Genomic DNA, 19,168 nt, shown 5'->3' with positions numbered 1-19,168 from the left:
TCATTCCATGTCAAGTGATCAGGCAAATGCAACGACCCTCTCCGATTCGCTTCAAATTGACTAAAATGACTTGTTCTAGGTCGAAACTGAAAAATCCAGAGTATTGGGTTAATCGGACATAAATTTTTCTTTGAATTGCCGAACCATTTCCTCTCCAGCACTTTCTAGACCTTCATTTTGCTGACTAGAAATAGCCTCAAAAGATTTTTTCTAAGGTTTTGATGCCTCTAGCAGTTTTTCTCCACTGTATTTATTCGATCGTTTGACCTTCGACTCACTAACGGGTGATTGACCAAGAGTTTGCAAAACCATGTTGAGGCAAACCAGCTGTGTCTTTACTATACAAGTAAACGATTAAAACAGGTTCAAAACAATTTCAAATAAAACAAAACAATAATGACATCGCAGAAGTGAGCTAATCACTTCATTTCCAACATTTTCATGTTGTAAAGAATATAGTGTGAAAAATCCTTTTACTCCGCTCATGCGGAGTTTCCAATTCTTCAGCTAAATGATCCAACACACCAGTATCTATAACAAGGAAATAATGACTGTTAACTATAATGCTTGTAACAATACTTGTGCTAAGGTATACTATTTTCATCGATTGCTACACCTGTTTCCTGATCCATCATTCTATCTTGCGAATTAATCCTTACAACCTCCGCTCTCAGTGCTGCATCACATTGGATGCATGTCTTTCGACCTTCTACTATTTCCTGATTGTTTTCATGAAACCTGTCATGAAAACTTGACGAAATGATTATTAAATTTTTCTTACGAGCACCGCCATGGCAATTCAGCGGATTGCAGCATTGTTTCTGTCTAGCTGCAAAATATTGGCCAAACTGTTTTTCGTGCCTTCCGCATATAGTTTGCAAACGTTGAACACCAAACTTTGAACAAAATCCATTTTCGTGATGTTAAGTGCGATCGATTGTGATTTTCAGCTGTACACTTACTTTTTAAACTCCAACCTATTGAACACACCATTTTTTTCACTGCCGTGAAAACTCAAATCAACTTGCGTATGTTTTGACAGCAACCACGTTATGAAAACACAGGAATAAACCATCAAAAAGGCCATGAGAAACCCACACTTGAGATGTGAAATAGTGCTTTTGTTTCGAGTGCGTTTCAACATTTGGTTACTTTTTTTGTGTGAATTTAACGAACTCGTTATCTTAAAAGTTGAATATCTCCACAACGGCGCATATTGCATTTTGTGGATAGGTGATTATTATGTAAAATTTTTCGCTGAACACATTAGTGACATCAGATTTAAAAAAAATTGGGGGTGTTTTGAGATAAACGAAGTTTTAGTTTTAAAACGTGAAAATATCAATATTGGCAACATTGTTTGCAAAATCTGATGATGCCATTCGATTGTAAATTTAATAACCTTTAAAAAGAGTATCTAATATTGTCTGTAGCTCTTACGACCTCTGAGATATGATGTTTTTCTAAAACAAGGAAAATGATTTTTTGTCAAAAAATACAAAATCGGAGGGCCTCGCAATTAACCCAAAACTCTAGATTTTTCAGTTTCGACCTAAAACAAGTCATTTTATTCATTTTGAAGCGAATCGGAGAGGGTCGTTGCATTTGCCTGATCACTTGACATGGAATGACCCATGTACAATAAAGTATGAAAAATTTATAAAAAAATGAAGGTTTAAGAAAACGGATTATTAGTTATTGCGCAAATTGTAAATAGAATTTTCAGTAATATCATTTTATCAAAACCAATATAACAAATAGATAATGGTTGTTTAATTTTTAATAATATTTCATTGTCTTTAACAAATATAACAATTTCCTTACCTGAAAGTAATTTAAAATACGCTATTCTGTTGAGTATATTCAAAATGATTTTTAGTTTGTTGTTGAGTATCAAAATAAATGAAATTTGTTTAAGCAGTTTGATCTTAGCTTAGTTTTTTTTAATAAATTACAAAGTTTTGGAATGTCGAACAATATATAAACATCTTTCTCTCTTCCTTCAGTTCACGAACATCGAGGTCTTATATATTTTTTTTTTACCGGTCGTTGAGTATTGAAATATACTTCCAGGAAAAATGTCATAAATCCCGACGCATTGCAAAATAGAACTATTATTCTAAAGTAGCAAATGCCATATAAGACAAAGCCTGTTTAAATCAAAAAAAAAATTTTTTTCGTTCGGATAAATTTGAAATATGTTTCAAAAATTTGATTACAGTTAATTGCTGACAACTCTCAAACTTTCCGTGACACTTATTAATTATTAAGTCGTGTCAAATAAATTTATTAATTAAAAAATTGCGAAAGCTTCGTCTTATGTGGTCCCCATGGTTCTGTGGTTAGCGATGTCGGTCGGCTAGCTCTCCCACACGGTTGTGATATCGGGTTCGATTCCCGATCAGGTCGAGGAACTTTTCGAGCTGGAAATATTCTCGACTCAGCACTGGGGCACGGTGTATCGTTGTACTTATCCTACAACATGCAAAATGTGCCGAAAACAATATCGATAACGAATTCTCTCAACTAATCTAGTTGATCGAGACCGCATTAGCCCCCAGGCTAGCGTGCGATATTGTTTATTGTTGTTCGTCTTGACTGAGTGGCAATAATAAATTATATGTCAGAAAAAAGACTACGTGGTCTATTCGTTAACCCCACACCCCCCACGTGATTTTTCGTGGTCTTTTGATAACCCCCCCTCCCCCCGTCTCCCTATATATGGCTACGTGGTTTGGGACGGCCCCTTTGAAACAAACCAAAAATTATTTTTCTTTCAACCAATCAACAGTTAGAATGGAATGTTGTAATGCAATAAACAAATAGTTTTCTCTTTACTCAACTAAGTTGTTCGTAATCATCCTCGTTCTCTAATTTCTCGTTTTTTCTAACCTTTCTTTTCTTCTACCTTGTATATTTGTCAAGTGCAAAGTCAGAATCACTTTTATGCTATAATCTGAACTTGTTTTTGACATTGTAAAATTTTGTGTCCCCTAAAACGAGAGTAACATTTCTCAGTTATGTGTTCAACGAGAGCGAACCATGTACTTTTTATTCATTCATTAAGAAAGTATACTTTTTTGGTTACACGTTTAAAACATTTTTGATAAGGTACCTGGCAATTTTGAAACCTATGCTGACTTTGAAGTCAGAGTGTTTTGAAACAATACTAAAAACTCAGGCAATTACAACTTTTTCTGCTTGACACATCGATCACTCTGTCTGCACACTATAAGGCATGATATCTGGTCAGCCTAGTGATAGCAATGAACTATTTGAAATAACACATTTAAATACACTACGGTGTGCGACAGTCCTCTAACACAGAGAAATCCGAAAAAGCCCTTAAAAATTTTCACAAGTCGAGTAGCATAGAACATTTGGCCTGTAAGATAGAGCTTCAGAGTTTTAGTTTTGACAGAAAATGCTATGCCCTCCTAAACGAAAGACAAAAAGTGACCTCTTTAATCTTGTGCGCTGCAAATATAACCACATTTTGATGTACGTAAAAGATGCGTAAAATTTATTCCTACAAACAAATTACTAGATACCTTGTAGCGCATTTGGACGGCTTCATATTCCTCGAATATGACTTCAGTGATGACATGAATTTTATGCTCTGCGTGAATAAAAAATACCTCCCGCATGATGTTACGGTTTTGTCTTTAGAAACAAAAATTACCGGCTAAGAGTTTATTCTCCTATGTCTGACTTAGTATACCAGATATCTGTTGAGATATATTCAATTTACTTCATAGTCGCAATGAGCACAAACCAAAATAATGTAATAATCTGCATCGGAAATTTGGTCCGAAACTTCGCGAAATTTCGTAATCGTCGAAATTGGAAGATTAATTTCGCGAAATTTTAGGCGGAATTTAGCGAAATTCAACGAAATTTTTCGGCAATTTCGCGAAATTTCGGGAAATTTCGAGTTTTGCGAAATTATACGAAATCATTCGAAATCTCGCACAGCCTTAGTAAATACAATCATTATTTCACAGTCGAATCTAAAACGATCACGATTTTACGAGTTTAGACCATTGTGCACTGGTTACACGGGGTATTTGAAAAAGAATATTCTTGTATCTAAATGATTAAAAATAGTTGAAAAATTAGAAAACCACTTTGGTTAGTTGATATTGATGGACACTTCGGGCTCCACATGGTCAAACGGTTTTTAGAAAAGGTTGTTTTAATCATCTATTTCTTTTTCATTCGTCATTTACCCCCTATAACCAGCACGTCGTTTCAAAGAAGAGCTTTCATTTAAAGTCGAAAAAATAGTCCGCCATCTCAGATTTTATCAGAGAAACGTGTTTTTGAGCAAACAATATCGCACGGTAGCCTGGAGGGCTAATAGCAGTCTCGATCAACTAGATTAGTTGAGAGAATTCGTTATCAATATTGTTTTTGGCATATTTTGCATGTTGTAGGATAAGTACGACATCTCTAATTCTTTCGGCCCTAGACCGCTGAACGGTCCGTTAGCCAACAAAGTAACGTAAAGTAAGTAAGGATAAGTACAACGATACAACGTGCCCTAGTGCTGAGTCGAGAAAATTTCCAGCTCGAAAAGATCATGTACCTGATCAGGAATCGAACTAGCTAGCCGACCGACATCGCTAACCATAGAACCACGGGGACCACAGTTTTTGAGCTAGTTTTCAACCATTGATTTGAAATTTGACACCATGGGAAAGCTGAGAAAAAATCTTTTAAGAAAAGAAGGCAAAGTCAAGGCATAGACAAAGTCCCGTTCATCTAATGCTGGGCTTTAATTCGCACGTCTGCTGCGTAATGGAAATTATGCGCGTTGGTGCTGGAGTACCTGTCGATCTGGCGGCTGTGAAGGAATATCTTGCTGCAGAAGTTTTGGGATTGGCGTAAAACGGTGCTGGAAATTATAATAAAACGAAAATAATCCCGCGTCATCTACACACGGTGTCAAAATTTCGATTATTGTCGAATTTTCATGTACCTCTGATTTTTTTCGCAAAAATGTTGCCAACTGGATTAGAATAAAGGATCGGGAAGTTAAAAAATATTTCATCGGTGATTTTTTGAAAAACTTGGATTTTAATTTTTTCAGCGCAAATCTACAAAAAAAAACTCCCTCTAACTTCACTAATGTCAGTCTTATTAACATAGTCAGCAACCAGTTATTATTAAGGGGGGATTTGTTAGTAGCTTAAGTATTTATGATAAATATTAGTAAATAATGAGTATGTGTGTCCAATCACAAATGGTGACTTCTCAACACTGTTAGAAATTTGAAATTTTAATTGTTAGGATTTGTTTGCTTTCGCAATAAGGACTTATCATTCGTAGGGATTTAAACCTACTTGTCAGAAAAGGGGAAGTAAACTTACAACTAACTTAATTGCTAACTTATTGGCTATAAAGAGAGCTTATCGTAGCAATTGAGGATTGCAACGATTTTTGTCGAAAATTGTTAATAATTTTATTTGACATAGCTTCTAATGGTTCAACACCAGTAAGTCTATGTAATTCGAGTGTACCAAACCAAGGAGGACGCTTCAAAATCATTTTCAGAATTTTATTCTGAATCCTTTGGAGCGTTTTCTTCCTTGTTGAACAGCAACTTGACCAGATCGGTACAGCATAAAGCATTGCTGGTCTAAAAATTTGTTTGTAAATCAAAAGTTTGTTCTTTAAACAAAGTTTAGAATTCCTGTTAATGAGTGGATATAAACATCTCGTATATTTGATGCACTTGGCTTGTATACTCTCAATGTGCTCTTTGAAAATAAGTTTTTTATCATAAATTAGTCCCAAGTACTTAACCTTGTCGGACCAACTTAAAATAACCCCATTCATCTTGACAACGTGATTATTGTTTGGCTTGAGGAAAGACGCCCTAGGCTTATGCGGAAAAATTATCATTTGAGTTTTAGAAGCATTGGGAGAGATTTTCCACTTTTGCAAGTAGGAAGAAAAAATATCTAAACTTTTCTGCAATCGACTGCATATGACACGAAGGCTTTTTCCTTTTACGGAAATGCTTGTGTCATCGCAGAACAATGACTTTGTGCATCCTGGAGGCAAATCAGGAAGATCTGAAGTGAATATGTTGTACAGGACTGGCCCCAAGACTGAACCTTGAGGTACACCTGCTCTGACAGGAAATCTATCAGATTTTGAATTCTGATAGACAACCTGCAGAGTTCGATCAGTAAGATAATTTTTTATAATTTTGATTAGGAAAATCGGAAAATTAAAAGTTTGCAATTTCGCAATCAAACCTTTATGCCAAACACTGTCGAATGCTTTTTCTATGTCTAAAAGAGCAGCTCCAGTGGAATAACCTTCAGATTTGTTAGCTCGTATCATATTAGTAACTCTGAGCAATTGATGAGTTGTGGAATGCCCATGGCGAAATCCAAACTGTTCATTTGCAAAAATTGAATTTTCGTTGATGTGTGACATCATTCTGTTAAGAATAATTCTCTCAAACAGTTTACTTATTGAAGAAAGCAAACTGATTGGTCGGTAACTTGAAACTTCAGCTGGATTCTTATCCGGCTTTAAAATTGGAGTAATTTTTGCATTTTTCCATAATTTGGGAAAATATGCAATTTTGAAGCAGCAATTGAAAATTTTCACTAAAAATTCCATTGTGCTCTCAGGGAGATGTTTGATTAGTATATTAAAGATTCCATCGTCACCAGGTGCTTTCATATTTTTGAAATTTTTAATAATTGATTTAATCTCATTCAAGTTAGTTTCAATTATTTCTGCAGGTAAAAAATTCTGGGAAGAAATTAAATCAAATTGACGTGTGACTTCATTTTCAATTGGACTCACAAAATTCAAATTTGAGTTATGAACACTCTCAAACTGCTGAGCAAGTCTTTGAGCCTTTTGTTCATTGGATACAAGAAAACGTTCACCATCTTTTAAAACTGGAATAGGCTTTGAAGGTTTCTTAAGAATCTTCGACAGCTTCCAAAATGGTTTTGAATATGGTTTCAATTTTTCAACTTTAGTCTCAAAATTTTGATTTCTCAGAAGAGTAAATCTATGTTTAATCTCTTTTTGTAAATCTTTATAAATAGTTTTGAAAACAGGGTCACGAGAACGTTGATATTGACGTCTGCGGACATTTTTCAAACGAATTAGAAGTTGAAGATTTTCGTCAATTATTGATGAATCAAATTTCACTTGAGCCTTTGGAACAGAATAATTCCTGGCATCAACAATTGCACATTTTAATGCTTCCAAAGCGGAATCAATATTCACTTCGTTTTGCAAATCAAGCTCATTATTGAAATTTCTCTCAATATGAGTTTTGTATCTTTCCCAATTAGCCTTGTTATAATTAAAAACAGAGCTCATAGGGTTTAAAACTGATTCATGTGATAAAGAAAAAGTTATTGGAAGATGGTCAGAATCAAAGTCAGCATGTGTGATCAAATCACTACACACATGACTTTGATCTGTTAGCACCAAATCAATTGTTGAAGGGTTTCTTACAGAAGAAAAGCATGTAGGACTATTCGGAGACAAAATAGAATAGTATCCTGAAGAACAATCATTGAATAAAATTTTTCCATTGGAATTACTTTGAGAATTATTCCATGAACGATGTTTAGCGTTAAAATCGCCGATTATGAAAAATTTCGAACGATTTCTGGTGAGTTTTTGTAAATCACCTTTAAAATAATTTTTGAGCTCGCGTGTGCATTGAAATGGTAAATATGCTGCGGCAATAAATAAAATCCCAAGTTCAGTTTGAACTTCAATTCCCAAAGTTTCAATAACTTTCGTCTCAAGATGGGGAAGAGCACGATGTTTGATTCGGCGATGAATAACAATTGCAACTCCACCGCCGGAACCCTGAATCCTATCATATCTATGAACCACGTAATTGGGATCATATTTTAATTTTATGTTAGGTTTCAAAAATGTTTCAGTAATAATTGCAATATGCACATTATTTACTGTTAAAAAATTAAAAAGCTCATTCTCATTGGCCTTCATTGAGCGAGCATTCCAATTTAATATTTTAATTGTTTTATTTAAAATCATTGCTAAATTTTAAATTAGAAACAATTTTAATAGTAAAATTTGTGCCTATTTGAATGGCTTCAAACATTGATTTTGCCTGCAACATGGCGTTCATAAGATCGAACATTGCCTGTTGCAAAAAAGAAAGTTTACCTGCCGTAATAGGCCCCAGGCAGTTGACATTAGAAAAAATATTTTCGGTAGCAATATTAGCTGGAGTGATAGGTGTACAATTATTTTCTAGCGTGTCTTGCTTACCCATATTAACGGTCATTTTCGAACTACCAACACTAGGCGGTATAATGTTCGAACTACCTGTAACCTGTGCATAAGTTAAACGGGTATGCAAAGGAGTAGGTAAACTATGCGTCACTGGTACGCTTGGAGAATTTTGTTTTGAAGTTGGTTTTAATTGAGAAATTGAATTTTGTTTACCTTGCCTTGCCTTAACAATTGCTAACCGGACTGGGCATTGATAAAAATTTGACATATGGTTGCCGTTACAATTCGCACAGCGAAAATTTTTACTCTCTTTCACAGGACATGTGTCCTTTTTGTGAGAAGAGTCTCCACAATTAAGACATTTTTGGTCCATGTTACAGAATTTGGAACCATGGCCATAACGTTGGCAAGTACGGCATTGGGTGATATGCTTTTCACCTCCGCCATACTTCCTATAAATTTCCCACTTTACACGCACATTATACAAAGCATGTGCTTTTTCAAAAAATTTTAAGTTGTTAACCTCATTGCGGTTAAAATGAATTAAATAATTAACAAGGGAAATTCCAGTTCTCTGACTGTTTTCGCCTCGTGATTTTTGTTTCATTAGAATTACTTGGGTAGGGGCTATGCCAAGTAATTCTGTTAAAGTAAGTTTGATCTCATCAACGGTTTGATCGTTGGTGAGACCTTTCAAGACAACCTTGAACGGCTTGGCGTTCTTGGTGTCATATGTAAAAAATTTGTACATCTTGTCAGTTAAATACTGGACAAGACGATCACGACCCTTTACTGAGTCGGCTAATAAGCGGCATTCACCTCTACGGCCAATTTGATAGGTAACTTTAACGTCAGAAACAAACGTTGAAAGTTCCTTTTTGAATATATTAAATTCAGAAGAAATAGTTACCACAATAGGTGGAACTTTCTCCTTTTTTAAAAATTTTATATTTTGTATTGTTTCATTATTAACAACTTCCATTTCACCAGCTTCTTGCTCAGGCAAAATATCAAAAGGATTGTCACTACAGACACTCGAAGTGTCAGAAAGAGATGCCTCTCTTTTCCTCCCCGCAGCGATGCGAGGTTTCTTTTTCCGTCCAGCCATTTCAGGTGGTACGAAAAAAGTTAAAACAAATGTTAAATTCAAAAGTAGGTAGTCTTGAGAAAGACTGATGGGAAATAACTTTCAGGTAGTCTTGAAAAGACACACTGACAAAACACAAACTTTGAAGCTATAGGCAGTCAAAGACCAGTCCACAAGCAACCGAAAAAACGTCTGACCTGTAGGACAGTTCGAGACGCACTGTCAGCAACCAGTGCATTTGAGGGTAGTGCAGTGTTATTTAATTTCAAAAAATTAACAATTAGGTCAGTCATTTTACCACAGACAAACAGACGTATCACTCCATACAAAATTCTAAAAAAATGTGGTTCCGATTATTTTGTGCTGTTTCTGACTGGATAAGAATCAAGGATCGGAAAGTTAAAAAATATTTCATCGGTGATTTTTTTGAGAAATTGAATTTATTTATTTAAAAGACGTTCAGCGCAAAAAAAAATCAAGATGTAACAATGTTTGTGGGATGCAGGAAAAACGTACGGGAGTCCAGCAAACCAGTTTGTCTTTATACTTTCGTAGAGAAAATTTCCTTAATGTTCAATCTTTGTCGGTTTAGGTAAATAAATTCATTAAAAAACAATTTTCCTCTGAAAAATTCAAAGTTATTTATATTTAAGTATCTTCATTGGAGTCGTGGACGTGCATATCTCGATGCTTCAGACCTTGTTCGAAAAGATGCGTCAGCAATAAGTAATTTGACAATAATTAGATCACATTCGACTTAACTTTGGACTTTCAGTACACCCTAAGATAACAACTTCCGCACAAAACTCTAGGATACTTTTTATCATTTTCGTTATACATAGGCAGAAAGTGAGAAAAGAGCATTTTCTTCCACTGCTCGCCTATTCTCTTCGTAGATTTAGTTTTTTTGAAGCACAAGGCGCAAACCAAATTTCTACACTTCTCGTGGTCTAGCTTCATGGTTTATTCGTAAAATTTTCGAAATGAAGTGACATTGCACTATCCTCAAATGCATTGGTTGCTGTGATTTCCTATGGTTAAATCACAGACAAACAGAGGTACTTTGAAATTTATATTCATGGATCAAAATAACGGTCAATTCAAATGAGTTTCAATTACGCAAAATATTCCCGCCGCAGCGGAGGTGCACATCAGCCCTTTTACCTTTGAACTCAGTAGACAGTCGCGTGCCGAGCTGCCAGAAACTGCAAAAAGGCTGAAAGTTTATCATTTGCGGAATATGTCCAGTCCGTGTCGCACAAAATAATCGGAACCACAGTTTTTCAGAATTTTGTATGAAGTGGTACGTCTGTTTGTCTGTGGTAAAATGACTGACTTAATTGTTAAATTTTTGAAATTAAATGACACTGCACTACCCTCAAATGCACTGGTTGCTGACTATGTTAATAAGACTGACATTAGTGAAGTTAGAGGGATTTTTTTTGTAGATTTGCGCTAAAAAAAATTAAGTCCAAGTTTTTCAAAAAATCGCCGATGAAATATTTTTTAACTTCCCGATCCTTTATTCTTATCCAGTTGGCAACATTTTTGCGAAAAAAAATCAGAGGTACCTGAAAATTCGATAATAATCGAAATTTTGACACCGTGCTACAGTTGTCAACCCGCAATGACGAGAATTTCAATAAACTTTTATCCGGTTTCACTATTGCCCAGCGAAGTGCTCTGCCAAACATCTAAGCTGTTCTGCTCTCGGAGAAAACGGAAAAAGAAGTATAATTCGATCAATTTCCAACTGTTGCAATAACTTTAATCCCATCACGACAGGTTCATGAGTTGAATGAATGACTTTTAAGTGATTTATTGAGCAGAAAAATTAATTCCGATCTTCATAGGCTCATTAGTCGATCAACTATAACTGTGCGAACAAAGGACGAGAGTAATGATCATTTGTAAATATTGAGGAGGGCACTGAAACTCAAAAATATCAAACATATATAAAATATTTTATCTTGTTCTCGTGCTTATAATTCTCTATACTAAACTTTATATAATTCATAGAGATACTTGTGTTCATAAACGTATAATTTAATGCGTTTGAAGTGCGTTTTTTACAAAATTGGCAATGACTCAAGAACTAAAACAATGTTGCTTTATTCAGCAAGCAAGAAAGAAAGTACTCTGTTTGATGGTATACATGCTGAAACAGTGATAATACAGGCAAGTCGTGATTCGTGTGTGATTTGTCTGACATATCTGAATACCGGGATGGCGGTCAGTAGGAATACTTTACCCAATCAACCCTACAAAAGATCATGAGACTCTGTGCAGATCCTGTTCTCCGGGTTGTGTTGTGTGTATTCGAAGATGACTAACTTCACGCAAGATCAAGCTTTGTGTGCGGTGAATGCATGTTATTAATATGTAAAATCTGGCAACCCCACACAAGTCATTTTTTGGATGCAAAACAATCATAATATAATGATGAAAAAATCACAGGAGGGTTGCGTGCAAAGCCACGACCGCAAGATTGAAGTAGAATACTTTTACAAGAAAGATAACCCGGCTGCTTGCGTATCAGTCATTCTTCCTAGCAAATAAATGTTGACCGCTCATTGGCAGTATTGAAAATTCTGTGCAAATGAAGTTGAAGTACTACTCAATTTCAGTTTGCACATATAAATACGACCTCACTGAACAGGAAAAGAACAAACTCTTTACGGCGCAAACAAGTTCCAACAGTCAGAGTATATGTACATGTGAATTCAAATTAAGATAATTAACTTTTGGTTAAAGCTCAGAACGAGAAATCGGATATGACGCTGATTGCATCTCTGTGTTACGCCGATAGCGGGAGTTATGGTGAACTTGCGTATGACGAAGGCATCGTATTACTTGTTTTATTGAATGGGAGAAAGAGGAATATTGTAAAATTTTGTAAACATTTAACTCAAAAAATATTACCAAATCGTAGTCAGGCACTCTGACAACAAAGTTGAAGGCTGTTTTTACACTGAAAATCAGACAGCCAGCAGAAGTTTTGATTGCCAAAATCCAGAATGCCGAACAGCCGTAAAGAGAGTTGTTTATTTACCTACGGCAAGTTTCTCGCCCCATCGCGCGTGTCCGCGTTCACCATGGCAGAGGCCTAACTGTCTTTGTAAACGCGTTCTAACAGGGCAGTTTAGACAACTACAACAGAATTTGATTGCATCCCGCACAGAATGTCTGCTTGTGTTTATGCCAAAAAATTAATAGCCTTCAAATATTTGTTTATTTGGTTGAAAAAGGCATTTTGCGGTTCAAAATCGGTTGCTGATCGCAACCTTTGAGCTGCTCTAACAGTGGGGGAATTAAGATACACGGACAACATGCACTGTGGAAGCTATTTCACATTCAGTAAATTCGACGGGTGCGTCAGATTTAAATTGCTAGGATCCAACACAGAATGCTTGCTTGCGTTGTCAAAAATTATTAACTTTCAATGACTTGTTTATTTGCCTTGAAAAAGGCATTTTGATGTTCAAAATTGAATTTCCTGATGGCAATCTTCATGCTGCCCCATCACGGGGGGAATAATGGCAGTCTGGCGACACACGCTGAGAAAAACCGCGCTGCTCCTGAGACGTGGTGACCAACCACAGGGCTAGTGCTGCTGCTAAGGAAGGACGACTGCTGTTGTCGCTGTCTAGAACTATTATGAGCGGCTTCGGCTGAAACAGGCTCTTATATAGGCCAAATAGCATGTTTTCAATTGCAAGGTATATGATTCTGTCGACCGTGCTTGGGAAGCAATCGTATAACGACCAATCAGAGGTCGAATTTTTCGTTTTGACAAGGCTTGACTATTTTCAATAGTACAACAGTTTGAATAATAAAATTACAATTATCTTATTTTGAGAAGAATCTTAGAAGATTTTCCAATCTATTGCTGCAAGAACGAAGGAAGTCCATCGGATACTAACCGATTTTTTGGCATTTGAAATTGGACATATTTTTCACTTTTTTCGGTTTTAGATTTTCATTTCACATCCCTATGTAGCCGAACTTCCTGAGAGAAGTATTCTACTTCAAAAACGGACATTATTACCCGGTTCAGCGAATTGGAATTGCATTCCATCATCGGTATTTTGAAAATGCCGTCAGAATGAGATCATGATTTATAATTTAATGAGTTGATGAAAACGTTTTTCAAAACTGTTCCAAACATTTACTTTCTACTGGCTCAGCTGGCGGCCTTGGATGCTTTTATCTAACATAAGAAGACCGATCTCAGGACCGAAGCAATTTTCTCGCACAGCAGGCTGTGCAAAATTACAATTTCTCCCATTACAACATTCACAATTCTATATCCGTTACTTCTCAAGGCTGTTCACATTTTTCGGCGACAGCAACCTTTCATCAACTTTCAATTTCGCGCTGATTTAACACGAACCTTAAAAATTTCCCTTTTACATAACCACCGGATTCATGCCCACAAAAAAAAGGTACGGATGAAGAATTCGACCAAAGTGGTAGCAACTCTGTTGGCTACACAGTAGACTGTCGACGACAATTGCTCCCAAAAACCCGACTCATTTGCCTTTTCCTTTATTCGCTCCTTCTTTCGCGTTTGGAGTCAGTGCAACGTGGGCCCACCCGGTCGGTCGGTCGCGCCTGGTGACGAAAGGCAACTTAACTGTGTCACATTCAAAAAATTATCCACCACAGCCACCCGATCGAGCCAATCTCCAGGTCGGATCGCATTGTTCGGAGAAAGGTGGCCAACGAGAGAGATAGAGAGCAGCGTGGTATGCTAACTGTGCTGTTGTTGTAAGAGACCCGAGATCTGGCTACCGATAGGATGTTGTTCCAAGATTTTGAACCAAGCTGTGCAACAATTGGTTGTTGAACCTGACCGTGCTCGACGGAGATCATGCAGAAATATATACATATATCATTGAACTAACAGATAAGTAGGTACGTGAATACGTGAATGACACGAGTTCTCTGATTGTTGAAATTTTAATGAGATTTCTAATAAATCGTTGAATTATATTATTGTATTAAATTACCCTGGTATACAAAAAAACCAAAAGAAATTTGAAGAATTAGTAAGTCTAAAATACTCTGTATACGGTCTCATAGGCGGACCTTATTTCTCAATTATTAAAATCCACATTAAACGTTGCTTTGCAAAAAAATATTTTTCCAAATCCAATAGTGGAACGAGACCACATTCGGGCCCGGCCTTAACACCTCAAAAATGAGCGATTGACGACGTGTACAGGAACTCCGTTGCGAGACGACACTTAAGTATGAACCAAACACACCGATTATGACATACCAGATAAGTTGCACTCAAACCCAAGTCCGGAACGACATCAACCGTGATGGGCAGTGTTAGTGACAGTGTGTGACCGGTTCGCGTCAACCGTAATCGCTTAGGTAAAATTACGGAGTGCATGTAAAATGCGGATAACCGACCGCCCATTAAGGCCTCCAGTGCAGTGTTATTTCATCTTGGCGATGGCTGCGATACGGGCCAACCCGATCGGCTAGGTAGTCTTCAAATGGCCAGCGATATGCTTCGAAAGAATTCAAGATCAAACTCGAATCACTTTCACTTACGGAACTGAAATGCACTTTTATTATCTCCATTTAATCGCCCCTTAGGGTGGGAAGCCCGATCATGAGCCTGTGCCCAAGGCGCTAAACCGTACGATAAAGCTTAAGGCCAACGTCGGAAAGTCGATTGCACTAGTAGGGAAGCCCTTATTGCGATCGAACCAAAAGTGACCGGGATCTTCGTCTTAGTTTTTTTTTCTTTCTCTCTTTTTTATCGATAAAACCTCGTCGGTTGGTGTTGTTTTTGTTTTGCTGCGCGAGTGGATGTGCCCATTCCGGCTCTCGGATCAGCACCGGGTGAACCGGTTCAACATCGGAAAAGGTGTAGCCCAGGGTACGTGTAGTGTGTACATTTTTTGCGGCCCCTGTCTGGCGGCTTTTGTTCGGTTGTGCAATCGTGTGTTTACGAGAGGATTGTTTTACGGGCAATAATAATGCTGAAGTGATTGGTAGTGGGTTCCCCCTGGATATGTTTTTATGGCTTCGATGATGGTGTGGAAAATGCAATAACGAAGGACCTACATGGTTCTTGGCGCAATTTCTCATCTAGAATAGTTTCCTTGGAACGAATTGCTATCAATGTTCGAGCATGAATTAAACTTTGTTTAACATCAGTTTCCCATGAGCCCACATGCGTTGTTCGCTAGCTACCACTAACATTTACAATAGTCTGATTTTTTTTATATAAAAATAATTAGATACCTTATAGTTTAGTATTCATAGACTTTTCGGCCGTGTGAATTGAAAAACAACTACTTGGGTACTCGGTATTTTATATATTTACAGCTTCAGCATTACACTTTTCCTGAAAATAATCTGATATTTAGGTACAATTGACAAAATTTAACTCATTATATTAAACAAAACACAGAATAAAAATTATACATTATTGTAAGAGAGTGCTACCTTGAATAGTATGAGCCGACGATTTCATGTATGAGATTTTTTTTCAAATTCATCCGCAGTTGTATTCGAACTTCAACCCGAATTTTCCCAACTCTACCCAGTCCGATGCCGATCATTGGTTATTATTTGGGACATAGGATTAATATTAAAATATGAAATCATATTACTCTCATGCCAATTTTGACATTGGCAGGTTATTCAGGTTATAGCCTAAACAAAATTCAGCAAACTAAGACGTTTCTTTGTCAAACTATATTTTAAAGGTATGTGGGCTTATTAGGTCAGAAAAACTTCGCAAATAAATTCAATAGTAGATGTTGCTACTTTTCTATGAGTTGTTATACAATCATTGCCAGAATCGACCGGATCAATAAAACACACAATGTATAAAAACAGCTGCTTCATCTCTAGACGCTTTGCTCTACTTTATTTATCGACTTCCGCGTAAACATAACATCATCCCGTCTCTAAGTCGCTTTCAGCAAAAGGCGACGCAGCGGTTTACGCACAGCAAGTCCCACTTCTTCGATCGGAATTGACAGCTTCATTTCCTCCTCGAGAGTCACCTGAAGCATAACAAAAAGCATAGTCAGCAATACGCTGGCTTCTACGAAAAAAAAAAAATGCAACCGACCAAGTTCCAGTTTCACTTCCCTTCCCATGCCACGGCTCGAAGCGCTCGCTCTCCAGGCCGAGGAAAAATTATCTCATTTATACCCATGCGATATGTATTACCTCATCTCAGTGCGTGGTTTAATTTCGCTGTGACTTTCTTTTCAGGCTGCCGCCAGGCAGTCCAACGATCGGGTCTAATCTGACCGGTTCTAGCGTAATATACCTACCCAACGTAAAACTGTTTCAACCGCGTTGGTAAACGATTTGATCGGAGTGTTTATGCACAGGTTGCCTGCAGCAGCCACAAACAACTGATAATGGGTGGTGGAGCGCGTGCCACTCAATCAAACACGTCAGTGGCTTAGTTCATCGCGACTGCGAGTTCGCTTGGTTGATGAACAGGTTGTCTTCGCAATACTATCGCATACAGCCTCAGTGTTGTAAACGCCTAGCGGTAGGCAATTGTGATAATTTTTGAAACGGTTTTTCTGAACTGTTTTGATTTGTTGCATGCAATTGTAATTTTTACGTTGGAAGACATTTTGAGAATTAATTTTACATTTTTTCTTCGCAGTTTCTCCTCGGTTTTGTGATATGGGCGTGCGTCCTATCACAAGTTTCGACGGAACCAGATACCCCTCCGAATCGACCTACTGACTTAGAAGACATCGAACGAGACAATCTTAAAACCGAGCGGCATTTGGCTTTCAAGAAAGAAGCGTTGCAACCTCAACAACAACAACTACAACCGCAACAACAACAACAGCTATCCTATCATTCACCAACAGCGTCATCATCGCAAAACAACAATCATTACTCGCTACAAATCGAACATCATCCTGGTGGAGCGATCAACTATGTTACACCACTTCCTTCCGGACCTGGGATAGTATACGCCAAAGGTAATGTACAGCACAAGTATTTTTTTCACGACTTACTGAATAATAGTATCATTACATTTAAGAAAACCGATCCCCCCAGTACCAGCAAAAGGTACCGCAGGTACACGAGGACCACTCGACGTACACCGTTCCAGCCAGACAGTCGTTGATTCAGCCTATCATCGGCGGGAGTGCTCCCGCCCACAGCTACCTAACTCCACAACCCCAGTATGTGTACGTGCAGGCTCAGCCGCAGCAACAAACGCAGCCGCAGCCACAATCAAACCATCAGCAGCAGCAGCCCCAGCAGCAACAGCAACCATATGGCAACCTTAATTTACCCCAGTCGTTATTACATATTCTCCCACAGAATCAACAGTAAGTACAAGCCATTTGTCACGATTGAACTCAAATTACTCACATCATAATATCTATGATTGAATCTGCTCACGCATAATTACTCGGTAGCGAACTATTGAGTGATTGAATGATCACTCTGGTGAAATTGGCTAATGTCTATAATTCGTGACGGAATCACTGTATCTTGCAAGCTTTGCTAGTCAATTAGTTTTGTCATGTGACATGTTACTTGTATGTTTAACCTCTATCTTTTCTAAATATTACTTCAGTCCACATAAGCACTGATGATGGTTGCATGTAGTAGCCGAAATACGTATCTGCGAACGGTATTTGATTAAAGGGTATTCGATTTTTTGTAGTAGAATTAAATGGAAACATAACCTATTCTCAATATTCAATTCCATTCTACTAAGACGCTCAAAAAGAAATTTATTTGATTACTCCAGTCGATTTTTGACGTAAGACTACGTCTTTGTTTTTTATACTGGGATACATTATGTAAAATTGAAAAGAAACTTGAAACTTTTTACAGCGCATTTACCAAAATCAGTAAACTTTGTAAAAGATGAAACAACTATCTTTGTAAACTGAACTAGTAACATTTTTTCACCAGTTTTTACGGTGTCAATTAAGTTTGTTCTCAAACCAATTATTTCATTTATTTTTTCATTAATTTCTAGTTTCTGAACTAGTCTAGCGAGAAGCGAGTGTTGGAAAAAAAATATTTTTAGTTATACACAATTGTAGGCACTCGGGCAAAACTGCAATTGTCTGGCCATTCTATGTTTCAATGATGTTTAAAATTACCTACAGTTTATATCATATTGGTATGAGCTGGATGTGTTTTTCAATTGTCGGCGTTCTAGGAAGCTCCAGATATTTTAGACTGTCGTGGTTTGTCATTATTAGATTTCTCTTTTGCTTGCTTATGACCGCTTCATTTTTTACCAAATGTTACATATTTTGTTTTTTCACCCACAATATAATTGAAAAAAAAAAACTAAAAAAAATCAAATAAAAACATTATTTACCACATTCTGGAACTGTGGTAATGCTTATATAAATAAAAAAAAAACAAAAGATAAATTTATTAAAATTCAATTGGCTAGCTTTTTAAACTGCAAAAAAAGCTTAAAAATTTGAAAAATTTTACGTTTTGTTTTTCTTTTCCAATAAATTTTATAGATTTAAGTTCCCGAATATATTTTGACGTTTTTTAAAACGTTCCAAGAAATTATATTGAGCCTAAAATTTGAAAAATTAGAATAACTTTCTAGCACACTGCACTCCAATCGGTTACATTTTTATTTTCAAATTGCTGAAAATTCACAATATATAAAAAAATTTTGTTTTGTTTAAAGAATGTAAATTCGTTGAAGTTTTTTATCATCGTTCATTTTTGTATGTAAATGTTCTGTTTGTTGCTTGGAACTAAGAATTTACTTTGTTGTCCACAATCCACTGGCAAAACCGAAGGTTTAAAAGTGCTTTAAAGAACCAA

At 36.8% G+C, this 19,168-nt stretch overlaps 1 protein-coding gene and 1 long non-coding RNA gene across 2 annotated transcripts in view; one reads left to right on the top strand and one right to left on the bottom strand.

Annotated features, from left to right (window-relative positions):
• The window catches only part of LOC129731291 (putative uncharacterized protein DDB_G0291608), a 52,023-nt gene that overhangs the window by 13,971 nt on the left and 18,884 nt on the right, over positions 1–19,168 (top strand). The window contains exons 2-3 of the mRNA XM_055691155.1: positions 17,001–17,328; positions 17,391–17,685. Of these exons, the coding sequence (XP_055547130.1) occupies positions 17,001–17,328; positions 17,391–17,685 (623 nt within the window). The remainder of the gene's footprint in view (positions 1–17,000; positions 17,329–17,390; positions 17,686–19,168) is intronic.
• On the bottom strand, positions 16,115–16,732 carry LOC129731292 (uncharacterized). The gene is made up of 2 exons (XR_008728993.1): positions 16,446–16,732; positions 16,115–16,377 (listed from the first exon to the last, which is right to left on the bottom strand). It is a non-coding gene; the product is annotated as an uncharacterized LOC129731292 (long non-coding RNA).

Source organism: Wyeomyia smithii, chromosome 3 (genome assembly GCF_029784165.1).
Source record: "Wyeomyia smithii strain HCP4-BCI-WySm-NY-G18 chromosome 3, ASM2978416v1, whole genome shotgun sequence".
NCBI classification, from domain to species: Eukaryota; Metazoa; Arthropoda; class Insecta; order Diptera; family Culicidae; genus Wyeomyia; species Wyeomyia smithii.
This window is presented reverse-complemented; position numbering and strand designations above follow the sequence as displayed.